Source organism: Panthera leo, chromosome A3, assembly GCF_018350215.1.
Source record: "Panthera leo isolate Ple1 chromosome A3, P.leo_Ple1_pat1.1, whole genome shotgun sequence".
Taxonomy (NCBI): Eukaryota; Metazoa; Chordata; class Mammalia; order Carnivora; family Felidae; genus Panthera; species Panthera leo.
Genome location: NC_056681.1, coordinates 117,496,117 through 117,508,981, shown reverse-complemented (window position 1 = coordinate 117,508,981; position 12,865 = coordinate 117,496,117). Strand labels below are relative to the sequence as shown.

General features: G+C 40.0%; 1 protein-coding gene and 1 pseudogene across 6 annotated transcripts in view; one reads left to right on the top strand and one right to left on the bottom strand.

Annotated features, from left to right (window-relative positions):
• Positions 1 to 12,865, top strand: part of BABAM2 (BRISC and BRCA1 A complex member 2) — a 393,896-nt gene that overhangs the window by 112,718 nt on the left and 268,313 nt on the right. For all 6 annotated transcript variants that reach the window (XM_042933377.1, XM_042933374.1, XM_042933375.1 and 3 more), the window contains one exon: positions 6,679 to 6,873. In XM_042933377.1, coding sequence (XP_042789311.1) covers positions 6,793 to 6,873 — 81 coding nt within the window. In that variant the 5' untranslated portion in view covers positions 6,679 to 6,792. The remainder of the gene's footprint in view (positions 1 to 6,678; positions 6,874 to 12,865) is intronic.
• On the bottom strand, positions 7,322 to 7,422 carry LOC122216698 (annotated as a pseudogene).

Sequence of the window (12,865 nt, the reverse complement as noted above, 5' to 3'; positions counted from 1 at the left end):
TGTAGCCTAAGAGAGTGGGGGAGAAGGTGCAGCGGTAGCAGAGCTAGAGGTGATCTAGAAATACCCAAGAAGGGCCAAATGTTGGTGCCTTACACAGTCCCAGTGTTGCTTTTTCTGGGGGATAAGAGTAGTCTACTTGGGGAATGGGGAAATCTACTTGGGGAAATCTATAAGTTGTGAGGGAGACTTAACTTTTGTTGTTGATACTCTTTTATGCTATTGGAAAAGTGCTGTTTCTTTTACCATGTGTATATATTATTTTTTTCAACGAAAAGTTAGTTAACAAAAAAGAACCCAGGAATATTACATTTCTTTGATTATTAATAAGGTTGCATGCTTTTCATATGCTGTCAATCAGTTTTGATCTCCATTTTATCTGATTGCCAGACAGCGCAAAATTTTGTAGTATGAAGTGTCAGGTAATTCCTTTATTAATGGAAATTTTTCGTTATAAGATTTTTGTTTTTAAAGAAAAAAAATTCCCCTTCAATTTCTTTTCTTTCCATTATTAGGCAGTGATGGGCCCCAGGGCTCATTTGCTAATTTGCTTATTTTTCTCCTTTATCCCCCCAAAGATATGAACTTTAGCACATCGTTTCCCAACTATTTTCATTGATTGATGTGTCTGAATTTGCCTCAGTATGGCTGAGAAGCCATGTTTTCAGTGAGATGTGAATTGAGGGTGAGCTAGGCCTCCAAAAACAGTATCCATCACTGTGTTGCTGACATAAGGAAGCTGACAAGGAACTGAGGATTTGTTGGGCATGTTCAAGGTCGTGGAGCCATTGGTTTGGGAGTATACATGTGCGGTGGAGTGTGTTGATGAGAGAGAAATGTGAGATGGTTGAGGGTCCCATGAGCAGGAACATCTCTCACATCTGGCAGCCCCAGCAGGGGAGCCAAAGTAGGGAATCCAGAATTAGCACCAGGTGTGAGATGGGTCACGGCTATAGAGAGGCAGGTGCGAACTGTTTGGTTAGCAGCCGATGTTTCAGGGAACTGAAGAGAGGATTGGCAGATTTACATTCTGCACTGTCACTGTCCGCCCCTGAGTATTACCAGAGTTAGCCAGCCTCTCTGGTTAACCTGTCTTTAAAAAGAACTGACATCACACCTTCCCTGAGCTGCTTCATCAGTATTTAGTGAGAGTGAATAAAGTGTCATAATAGTAGTTAATTCTCTGCTTTTGTCTGTTTACTTTCATTGTGTTTTATTGCTTTTTTCTAATGGGGTTTTCATTCCTCATTTTTTAAAAGTTTGTTTGTTTATTTATTTAGAGCGTGAGCAGGGGAGGGGCATAGAGAGAGGGAGAGAGAGAATCCCAAGCTGGCTCTGTGCTGTCAGCTCACAGGCGGATGTGAGACTCAAACTACGGTGAGATTGTGACCTGAGCCAAAATCAAGAGTTGTCTGTTTAACAGGCTAAGCCACCCAGGCACCCCTCATTCCTCATTTTTGATATCTCTTTTCTCTTTTCTTTGGTAGTATGTGTCCTATGCTTACTCTTCATGACCATCCTCATTTCAGATTTTTTCTTTCATGCATTACCAAAAGTAAGTAGAATAAGAACTTAGTATACATAGAATTATACATATTATATATACATATTATATATATATACCTATATATATTATATATATATATACCTATATATATATACATAATATATATAGGTATATATATATAATATGTATATATATAGACATACCTATTTCTCTTTTTTCTAAAGAGGCCTCTTAATTTATGCCTCGACTGCACCATCCACCTAGCCCCTGTTCCCAAGTGCTGGCCTGCACACTTCCCTGAAGAAACCTTTGGACATCTAACTTGACTCAAGAGAGTGGAAAGCGCCAACATCCTCCATTGTTAGACCATTTAAAAAATATGTCCTAGAGTTAGGAAGTGATCGCAATCTTGTAATATTTTCTGTGTTCTCCTCTTCTAAACAAAGTGGTTCTAACCACAAATTACCTAAGTAAAAATGGTCATATAGCAATAATGGGAGGATTTTTATCTTGTTGAGCCTATCTTTACCTCCCCTGATGAGGATGTTTTTTGGCTAAGTCATTTCACGGTGAAGTATGCACTGAACGGCCAAAGAGGTCAAATGCATCTCCATGCATTGGGAGATTATATTTTAATGGAAAGGGACTTGTTGGCATATCTTTATGCATTTAACAATTAGGTTGAATTACTTGACATGAATTGAAATTGGTAAGAGATGTTTGCCAGTTTAGATGCTTTTAGAATTTTTCTTTCTTTCTTCTTCTTCTTCTTCTTCTTTTTCTTCTTCTTCTTCTTCTTCTTCTTCTTCTTCTTCTTCTTCTTCTTCCTCCTCCTCCTCCTCCTCCCCCCCCTCCTCCTCCTCCTCCTCCTCCTCCTCCTCTTCCTCTTCCTCTTCTTCTTCTTCTTCTCCTTCTCCTTCTCCTCCTCCTCCTTCTTTTCTTCTTCTTCTTCTTCTTCTTCTTCTTCTTCTTCTTCTTCTTCTTCTTCTTCTTCTTCTTTATTGTGGGATATAGGCTTGTAACTTGCCAAACAGCTAAAGAAAATGATAGAATTGAAAAAAATAGAAGTTGAAGTAACTAAAGTTTTTTCTTTTTGTCCTTGAATAGGGACTTGACTACTTGACCAAGAAATGGAAGGTTGCATATTTTTCCTATTAATGTTTAATGATGATCTCTGGAGGAAATGCACAGCAAGCTACATACTGATCATTTTAAGTTTTATACTGTGTTGTTTTATCCTATTGGTACTTTGTGTTCTTGAGTAGCTCAAAAGGAATTTTCAGAATCTTGAAGTCAAGAGATTTGCCAGTGAAGACTTTGTACTCTTCTTATCAAATCAGTTCATAGTTAGGGCTGCCTTTCATTCACTGTATGATGCTGAAGATCTTACTTTTCTTCTGTTCATCAAGTCTTTATTTGAACTTCCCTTAAGACCTATCTATCCTGTAAATAAAAGAGCATTTTGTGATTTCCCCATTGTCATTTAGTGCCTGTAAATCAACCCATTTAGTAGACCAGATTAATTGTTATCCTTTTAAAGGATGCATTTCTTTACTTTTTTTTTTTTCTTTTGATAGACTTTTCTGGTGAGATTAGTTATGGTATTAATGAATGTGACTGTTTGGTATTATATAAATGAAACGTGTCACAGTTTGGAAGATTTACGTAACTCAGTGAATCAGTATTTTCTAAATGACCACATCATGATGGTACAAAATCATATATAAGTAAATGATATGTTTAAAGTGCAGGATAGATGGATGGAATTTGATGTAAGAGTATGAAACATTTATGAATATAGTTTCAGATTCCACATTGTAACTAACCTTTAAGAAACTACCACTTGTTGAGTTTTGGTATAGTATCCAAGAAGAATATATCCAGAATTATTTGTCAAGGCTATTAAAATACTCCTCTCTTTTTAAAGTACATATTCGAGTGAGGTTGGATTTTTTTCATATATTTCAGCCAAAACAACATATCGCAACATTGAATGTAAAAGCAGGTATGAGAATTCAGCTCTTTTATTAAGCCAGACATTAAAGAGATTTGCAAGAATATAAAACAATGCCATGCTCTGTTTTTTTTTTGAAATCATAGTGATTTCTTTAAAAAATGTTTTTTTATGTTAACATGTAGTAGGTTTGTTATTTTAACATGAATTAATAAATATTTTTAAAATTTCTCGGTTTTCATATTTAATATAGTAAATGTGATCCCTATAACTCATATAAACAAAAGCTCTTTGGTGTTCTCAGGACTTTTTTTTTAAAGAGTGTAAAAGGTTTCCAAGACCAAAATGTGTAAGGACCTCTGGTGTAGTACTTAAGCAGGGACTTGGAGCCAAATTGCTTAAGTTTGAAATTCAACTTGATTTATTGTTTAATAGCTCTTTGACCTTGGACAAGATATTAAACTACTTTTTGCCTCATGTGTAAAGTGGTTAATATAACTTGTAAGGTGGTCATGTGGATTAACTTGAACGTATGAAAAGTTCTGAGAATTTATATAGCACTTGGCAAGCTATATAATTATCACTTATTGAACATTCATAGTATAATATGTATTCTCTTTCTTGATGCTAAATTTCTAGATTTCTGGAGATTGAGTGTTTTGGGGTATTAACATGGTCTGTTATCAGTAGAGTCCTAGATACCTGCAACCTCTTCTGTAATTCTTTTTCCTCCAAGTCAGTGGTCCTCAGCCTTTCTTGTGCATTCGAATCACCCGGGAAGCTGTGATTAAAACAAACACCCCAATACCCCAGACACACCTGAGATTATCCCACTTGAAACAGAATCTGGAGGTACGGGAGGTGTTTTTCTTGCTCTTCGGTGCTGCTACCAATACCAAGGAAATCGGTAGCATTCCCTTTTCCCCAAATTCCCCAAATATATGATTTAATATTCACATAAAGGATTCTTCGAGCCAGGCACACTCTCGGTAGTACTCCATACCTTGTCAGTACCAGTTAACAGATTCATCTCTGTTCTCCCAGTTGCAACCATCCTATCCTCTGACCATACCTCCCATCCTTCCAGTTCAATCTTTTTAGTGTTTCATCTCCAGCAACTCTTCTATTCGTTCCTATGTTAGTAGGTATCAAGACCATTAGTGTTCATTCAGCCAGTAGCACCGGCTGTGGGATTAACTGCCAGTGTTACTGCCGGACACCTACTGATTGACCTAATTGGAGGAGCAAACCTCACCCTAATGAGCACCAGCCTACCAGGCTTTTATTTCATTTGTCATTCTCATTCTGCTTACTGTCCTTGGAGTTGCAGTAGCCCTAGTTCAAGCTTATGTATCTTCCCTATTTATTAGTAAGCCTTTCCCCGTGTGATGATACCTAATGACCCACGAAACGCAGGACCGTTGGTCCTGCCACCCTTTCACTAACCCACCTCCCTTACAGACTTGCTTGGCCTTTTCCTGACTTAACAGCCATGGTCCATAATTGTAATCATTCTTTTGCAAACCCTCTCAGATCTTTTGCCTCTCTTCCTTTCTATTGTGCTTTTCTGGCAAGGTCCCAAGCTTTGTTAAATCTAAATTCCTCTCACTCCACCTTTGCACCCAGGCAACGAAATTTATGCTAATTTGTCTCACTTAAAAACTGTACCTCTAACCCCAGTGGGGCTTTTAGTGCTGTCTGGAATTCCTCCTACATTTTTCCAGTCCATTTATTCTTCTGAATGACTCTTCCAAATGACTGGTTCACACTTCCTTCTCAAACTTCCAACATCATTTCCTTCTTCCTAACTCCCAGCTGGTGACCATCCTTCGTGTTTCAAGGAGAACATATAAGCTCTAAGGAGAGAAGTTGGCCCCAAGCTCCTGTCACCTCACACAACAACCTACCTGTGCTCCTCCTCCTTCACTTGTCTTTTCCTCCTGTTCCTATGGATGGGCTCTCTGTGCTCATTTCTAAAGCCAGTCCTCTTAGAGATCCCATCCTTATCTACCTGTTGGCTTTCTTCCCTCTTGCTCTTCTGCACCCAGCCCCTTAATGCCCCCCCCCCCTTTTTCTACACGGACATTCCAGCAGGCTACAAACATCTGAGCAGAACTTTCCCTTGACCCCACACTCCTCCCTAGTTACCAGTTTGAATTGTCTATACTAGCTATGTGCACTTTCTACCCATTCTCTCTTAAATGCTTGACAGTCGTACTTTACCTCACCAAAGAGTGCTTTTTGAGGACGCTGTTGATGGGTGTGTCACTGGACCTTACAGTCAACTCTCAGACCTCCTAACTCACTGTGTCAGCACCATTTCACACAAGCTGATCACCTCTTTCTCCTTGTGTCACTCCCTTCACTAGGCTTCCGAGATACATGCTGTTTGGTCCTCAGTAGCATTTATTACTATCTGATGTAGTTCATTGTTTGTTGCTTATTTTGGCCCTCTAAAATGTAAGCTTCTGGAGAGCAAGGGCTTGGTTTGTTTTCTTTACTGCCTAGAACAGTGGCTGAAGCTTAATAATAGGCATCTGATAGCTGTTGTTGAATGAATGAATGAATGAATGTGAGCTTAACAAGGACTGCATGCTTACCAAATCTCTCCCCATTCCCAGCTCCTTTCCTTGTCGTCAGCTCTCACAGCCATTTCCTTTCTCTCTCTCAACCTTGTATTTCCTAACTTATTTTCCCTTTTCCCTACTCCGTTCCTATCATTTCCAGACCAAACCATCATCGGTGTGCTTGTGTTTCTGTGGGGTTCCAGTGTTTACGGAACATTTATTTATATCTGGCATAGATGCAGATGGTCTGTGGATCTGGGTTGAATGATGTTAAGCATATAATGCTGAATTTATGTGCAGATTGAAAAAAAATAAAATTGTAAAAGAATAAGAGGAAATTAAGTCTCCCAGGGCTAAAATGATGATCTTCTAGGGTATCTACGTTTCTCATTTTGTTACTACCCGGCTTCACACTTTACTGTCTGTGCCTCCTTCTAATGGAATTTCTCCTTCATTTTCTGCAAGGATTTTTAGAAGACAAGGAGAAGTCACCAAGCTCAAAAGACCCTTGTAACTTCAGTTCTGAGTTTATGGCTAATTAAGAGTAATCTTAGATTTTCATCACGGTTTTCCTCTGTGTCGATGTGCTGATGGGATGCTGGATGTGTATGAAAATTCCTTTTCAACTGGTCTTTTATTTATGGCTTCTACAGAACCTTGCCTCCTGGAATCCTTCAAATCCTGAATGTCTGTTGCTTGTGGTGAAGGAGCTTGTGCAACAGTATCACCAGTTCCAGTGCAGCCGCCTTCGTGAGAGCTCCCGCCTCATGTTTGAGTATCAGACGTTACTGGAAGAGCCGCAGTATGGAGAGAACATGGAAATTTATGCTGGGAAAAAAAACAACTGGGTAAGGATTTTCGAGAATGGGGAAAAAAGAGCACTTCATCTGTAATAAAATAATCAATTGAGCTATTCATTTATAGTAAACCCCAGCCATTTCCCTAGACAAGCGTGGTTTTAGTTGCCTGCATACTTTCTCATAATTTAGAGTTTGAAGGGACTTGAATGTTCATCTGGTTCCCCCGTCCTCAGAGCCAGGTGTTCACACATCAGAGGTGGAACTTCAGGACCTGCCTGTATAACAGGCCCCCCTGGACTGGGGTCTGGTGCAGGTCACAGAGGCCACGTTTTGAGACACAAGCGTCCCCTCCTTTTCAGTGTAGAACGTGTCAGTGTCCCAGTCAGATCAGAGAGGTCAGTAACTCTGGCGGTAGCTAGCTTGTGTGGAGCCTTTTATCATCTCTTTTTATAATTTTCCTACTTTGTAGGATCTTTTCGTTTTTATATTTAGTTATAAAAGTGGGGACCGCTTCAGGAGCTTGTGTCATCCTTGCCCAGGGGCCATGCTAATCTTCTCTGTATCGTTCCGGTTTTAGTGTTTGTGCTGCCCAGGCATGCCCTGTAGGATCTTTTTAAAATGCAAGTCAGGTCACATCTCTCCTCTGCGCACAACTTTCATCTCTTCTCCCTTTCTCGCGTCGCAAAAGCCCACGTCTTTCCCGTGGACGTGCAGAGGCCCTACGTGCTGCCGTAACCACCGTCCTCTACCCATCCTTGCTTCTCCCGCTTCATCTCTCACTCTCCCACCTAAAACTTTTCAAGTCCAGCCACACTGACACCCTTGCTGTGCTGCACACACACAGGTGCGCTGCTGCCCTGGGGTCTTTGTGTACTTTTCCCTCCTCTGCCTTCTTTCCCCTAGATGTTCTCACGGCTGAACCCTTCCTTTTCGTTTTTCCCCTTGTGTCCTGTTCTCTGCACGCCTGTATTAATAACACTGCCTGTTTTTTTGAAAAGCAGCTTTCTTGACGTATAGTTTCCTTAACCATAAATTCACCTGTTTTAAGTGTACAATTCAGTGATTTATAATACGTTTACCAAGTTGAGCAACCATGGTCTGGTTTGAGACTGGTTCCTTCACCCCGGTAAGATCCCTCACACCCATTTATGGGTAGTCCTTTTCCTACCCCAACCCCAGGAACTACTAAACTACTTTGTTTCTGTATAAACTTTCTTTTCATACGGTGGTATCGCACAATATGTAGACTTTTGTGACTGGCTTCTTAGGATGATATGTTTGGGATTCTTCCATGTATCACTGGTTCATGTCTTTTTATGGCTAAGTAATTTTCCATTTTAGACGTGCCGCGTTTTGTTTATCCATTCACCTGTTGATGGACATTTGAGTTGTTTCCACTTTTTGACTATTACTATTATTATTTTGGATGCAAAAAGGTGGTTTTATTAAAGCATGGGGACAGGACCCGTGGGCAGAAAGAGCTGCTCCACTTTTTGACCATTATGAATAATGCTGCTATAAACATTCACATGCAAGTTTTTGTAACACCCCATTTTTAAATCACATCTCACACACCCCCACCTTTACTCTGCTCTACTTTTTTTTTTTTGCAACTCTTTTTAACATACCACGTGATTAACATGTTGTGTTAATGTATGTTGCTGCATAAAGTAATCGTTCCAGAATGTAGTGGCTTAAAGCAACCACATTTATTATCGTAGTCTTTGTTTGTCAGGAATCTGTGTAGACCCTGTGCTTCAGGGTCTCTCAGAAGCGGAACCCAAGGTGTTGGTCAGGGCTGCAGTCACCTCGAGGCTCAACTGGAGATGGATCCATTCCGAGTTCACTCATGTGGCCGTTGGTACCATTCAGTACCATCCAGGCCATTGGATTGAGGGTCTCGGTTCAGTGCTGGTTGTTGGCCGGGACCGCCCTCAGTTCCTCACCTCTTCGCAAGGCCTCTCCACAGGGCAGCTCATAAGATGGCAGCTGGCTTCACCGGAGCAAGCAAGCAGGAGAGATCAAGAGTGTGTGAGCAAGACAGATGTCATAGTCTCTATAACCTGATCTTGGAAGTGACATCTTATCACGTTTTCTATATTCTGTTAGGTCCAGTCCACACACAGGGAAGGAATTACCCGAGAGTGTGAATACCCGGAACCATTGGGAGACACTTAGAAATAGTCTACCGCACTCATTTATTACGCTTGTTGTTTGTGCGTCTTTCCCCACTGACATGTAGAGTTTCGTGAAGGCAAGGATCTTTGCTCTGTTCACTGTTGTATCAGAAACACCTGGAACAGTGCCGACCACATTGTTTACATTCTATAAACATTGTTGAATGAGTGAGTTAATAAAGTTGGGTTTAGTTAAGCATAGAATAACTTGCAGGTTCCCTTCTCTGTGTTTGTTCTTTTAGGTTTCACTTAGCCTTCCTTTTCTTATTAAATATGGCTCCTCCCCTTTTATTCTTCAGCCTTTTCTTAAAGGACGTGTTTCCCAAGGTCTTATGCCATGATTATTGCCTTTGAATCAGTAGGTCTAAAATTTATTCTTGTTGCAAACCATCTTTTTTGTTCTGTCCAAAGTTTAATAAAAAACCTATCTTGCGGGGCGCCTGGGTGGCGCAGTCGGTTGAGCATCCGACTTCAGCCAGGTCACGATCTCGCGGTCCGTGAGTTCGAGCCCCGCGTCAGGCTCTGGGCTGATGGCTCGGAGCCTGGAGCCTGTTTCCGATTCTGTGTCTCCCTCTCTCTCTGCCCCTCCCCCGTTCATGCTCTGTCTCTCTCTATCCCAAAAATAAATAAAAAACGTTGAAAAAAAATTAAAAAAAAAAAACCTATCTTGCTTATTTTATTGTGGTAAAAGACACATCAAATTTAATTTACCATCTTCACCATTTTTAAGTATACGGTTTAACAGTGTGGAGTATATTTGCCTTGTTTTGCAACAGATTTCTAGAACTTTTTCATCTTATAAAACTGAAACTCTATACTCATTAAGTACCAGTTTCCTTTCCTTCTAGCCCTTGGCAACTGCCTTTCTACTTTCTGTTTCTATCATTCTGAGTCTTTTAGATTCTTCAAATAAGTGGAGTCATGCAGCATGTGTCCTTTTGCGACTGGCTTATTTCATTTAGCATGGTGTCTCTGAGGTTCATGCAGCTTGTAGTATGTTTAAATTGCATCCCTTTTTAAGATCGCATAGTGTTCCATTGTAAGTATGTACACATTTTGTTTATCCATATACCCGTTGATGGACGTTTATGTTGCTTCCACCCCTTGGCTATTGTGAATAAGGCTGTATTGTATAAGGGCGTGCTCATATCTTTTCACTGCTTTGAATTCTTTTGATTATATCCCCAAGGGTGGCATTGCTGGACCATCTTGCTAATGTTATCTTTAAGTCTTGAAAAACCTCCTTACTGTTTTTCATAAAGGCTGCACCGTTTTCAGTTTCCATCAACATTGCGGAGTGTAAGGTTTTAAACTATTGGTTATTTTGAAATTTGAATCTGTTCACGTGGATAGTAAGGAAAACTTTGTTGAAGTTAGTTTATCCTCTAGTCCTAGCATTTCTTCTTATTGAGTAATCATCATATTTCTCTTCTCAAAAACAGATGTTAGGTTAATTTGGCATGACTTCTTGGTGAACCAGTGTTGTCTTTAGTGCTGATAGACTCATTTGAAAATGAGAATCACTTCAGACTTTAGTTTTTTTTAGTCTTTAGTTTTTAGGATTTTCCTTCCCACCCAATTCACCCTTTGAATATTAACGCTGAATTTAAATATATCTAGTTTTATGGCACCTTTTCTGATCCAAAAAGTTTTTAAATTATAGTTGACCTTTAAACAACACGTAGTTAGGGTCACCGTCTTTCTTCCCCTCCCCCCATGCAGTCACAAATCTGTGTGTAACTTTGGACTCCTCCAGAACTTAACTACTAATAGCCTCCTGTTGACCAGAAGCCTCACTGCTAACATAAACAGTCGATTAACACATACTTTGTATGTTATATGTATTATGTACTGTATTCTTATGATGAAGTAAGCTAGAGAAAAGAAGATATTAAGAAAATCATAAGGAAGAGAAAATACGTTTATAGTCCTGTACTGTATTTATTGAAAAATATCTCCATGTAAGTGGACCCATGCAGTTCAAACCTGTGTTCAAGGGTCAACTGTGTATTCACTGGGTCAGCTAATACTCGACTTGTAGTCCATGTAGCTATTGGAGTTTAAATTCATTTAAAGCAGCTAGACAGTTTGAATTTATAGTGTTTTAAAAACTTTGTATTTAATGTTACTGATTCTCCATTCTTCACTTAAAAAACCTTCTACTGCTCTACTCACCCCAGTTTATTTTGATTTATTATTGAGTACTTTGTAAGCATTAGGGCAATGGGTATGGATTTAGGGAAAGTAAAGAAACTGAGAATCCCATGACAAGGCAAGGTGGGTAGTTAGAGGTCAAGCTTACAGCAGAGCAGACCTAGAGAAGGCCTAGTAGAAGTGGGAGCTGAGACTATAAAATAAATATATAGGCATATGAGTTAGTTACTGGTCAAGGAACAGAATATAAGGTGTCTTGAGGGATGAAACACACTGAAGTTTGGCATACTGGTTCAGGAATGCATTAAAGGACAGTCTGCTAATGGAATCCAAAACTAGACCAAGAATCTGGACAATAAACACAAGGCCCTGGCAGAAAGAAAGGAACTTGATTTTGAGCCAAGATTTTTTGAATCAGGGATTGTATGAGTTTCCTATTGCTACTGTAAAAAATTTCTATAAACTTGGTGGCTTAAAACTACACAAATGTATTATGTTCTAGTTCTGGAGGTCAAAAGTAGGAAATGGGTCTCCATGGGCTAAAGTCAAGGTATTGGCAAGGCTGTGTTCCATTTGGAGATGGAACACAGTCTCTACAGGAGACTGTTTCAGGGTACTTAAGAAACTGGCAGATATGCTCTCAGAGATATCTCTGAGATACTATGGAGAAGCAGAAAGATCTTAGAAGACTGCAGAAAGAAAAAACATTCTGTTGATTTTTAAAAGAAATGACACTCAGGTCTTTAATGACACTCAGGATGATTTGCAGACATTTACATAAGAACGCAATAGTCCGTTGGAACAAAAGTTGGGTAACCAAGAAATAGTCATGGCAATTTGTTTTACCCTTTTAAGGAAGGTGGATGTCATTGACTTAGATTATCTCATTTTTCTTTTTTTTTAAATTTTTTCAATGTTTATTTATTTTTAAGAGACAGAGTCACAACCTGAGTGGGGGAGGGGCAGAGAGAGATGGAGACACAGAATCCGAAGCAGGCTCCAGGCTCTGAGCCCAGCTCGCGGGGCTCGAACTCACGAGCCGTGAGATCATGACCTGAGCCGAAGTCGGACGCTCAACCAAATGAGCCACCCAGGTGCCCTTCATTTTTCATTCTCCCTTAATATTCTACTGACAGTATGTTCCTTTCTAAGGCATTTGAATATGTGGAAGAACTACACCTAAAAGATTGGATATAACTCTTGTCAGCCATCAGGTCTCTTGTGGAATGTCACAGGGATTCTCTTTTGGGCCTATTTTCTCACTGTTTTATTAGGACATTGAAAGGCACGCTTTTCAGGCTTTCTCATAACACAGAGTTTGAAAAGGTGGTTGCTCTGAAAGACTACAGAATCTATTTAAAATTATTTTTAGGCACTGAATGCTGTACCGGCCCCACAAGATGCAATTTTAATAGGGCTAAGGCAGTGCAGGACTGATGTACATTTATGGAAAGTCTGCTCTGCTAGTTTTGGGCTACAAGGGCTGTATACCAGCCACAGCTTTTGCTCTTGAAGGTGTTAAAATCCAATTGAGAAGGCTCCGTACATATTTGTGAAAAAATGAAGGAGCAGTGCCGGATAGATGGTCTCAAGTGGAAGTAGAGCCTGTGTAAGAATTTAGAAGACCCTACCATTGAGGAGCGGAGTGACTGTGGAAAGCTGTCACTGATGAACTGGAACTGGCCAAGCCCACAAGGGATGGTGGGCAC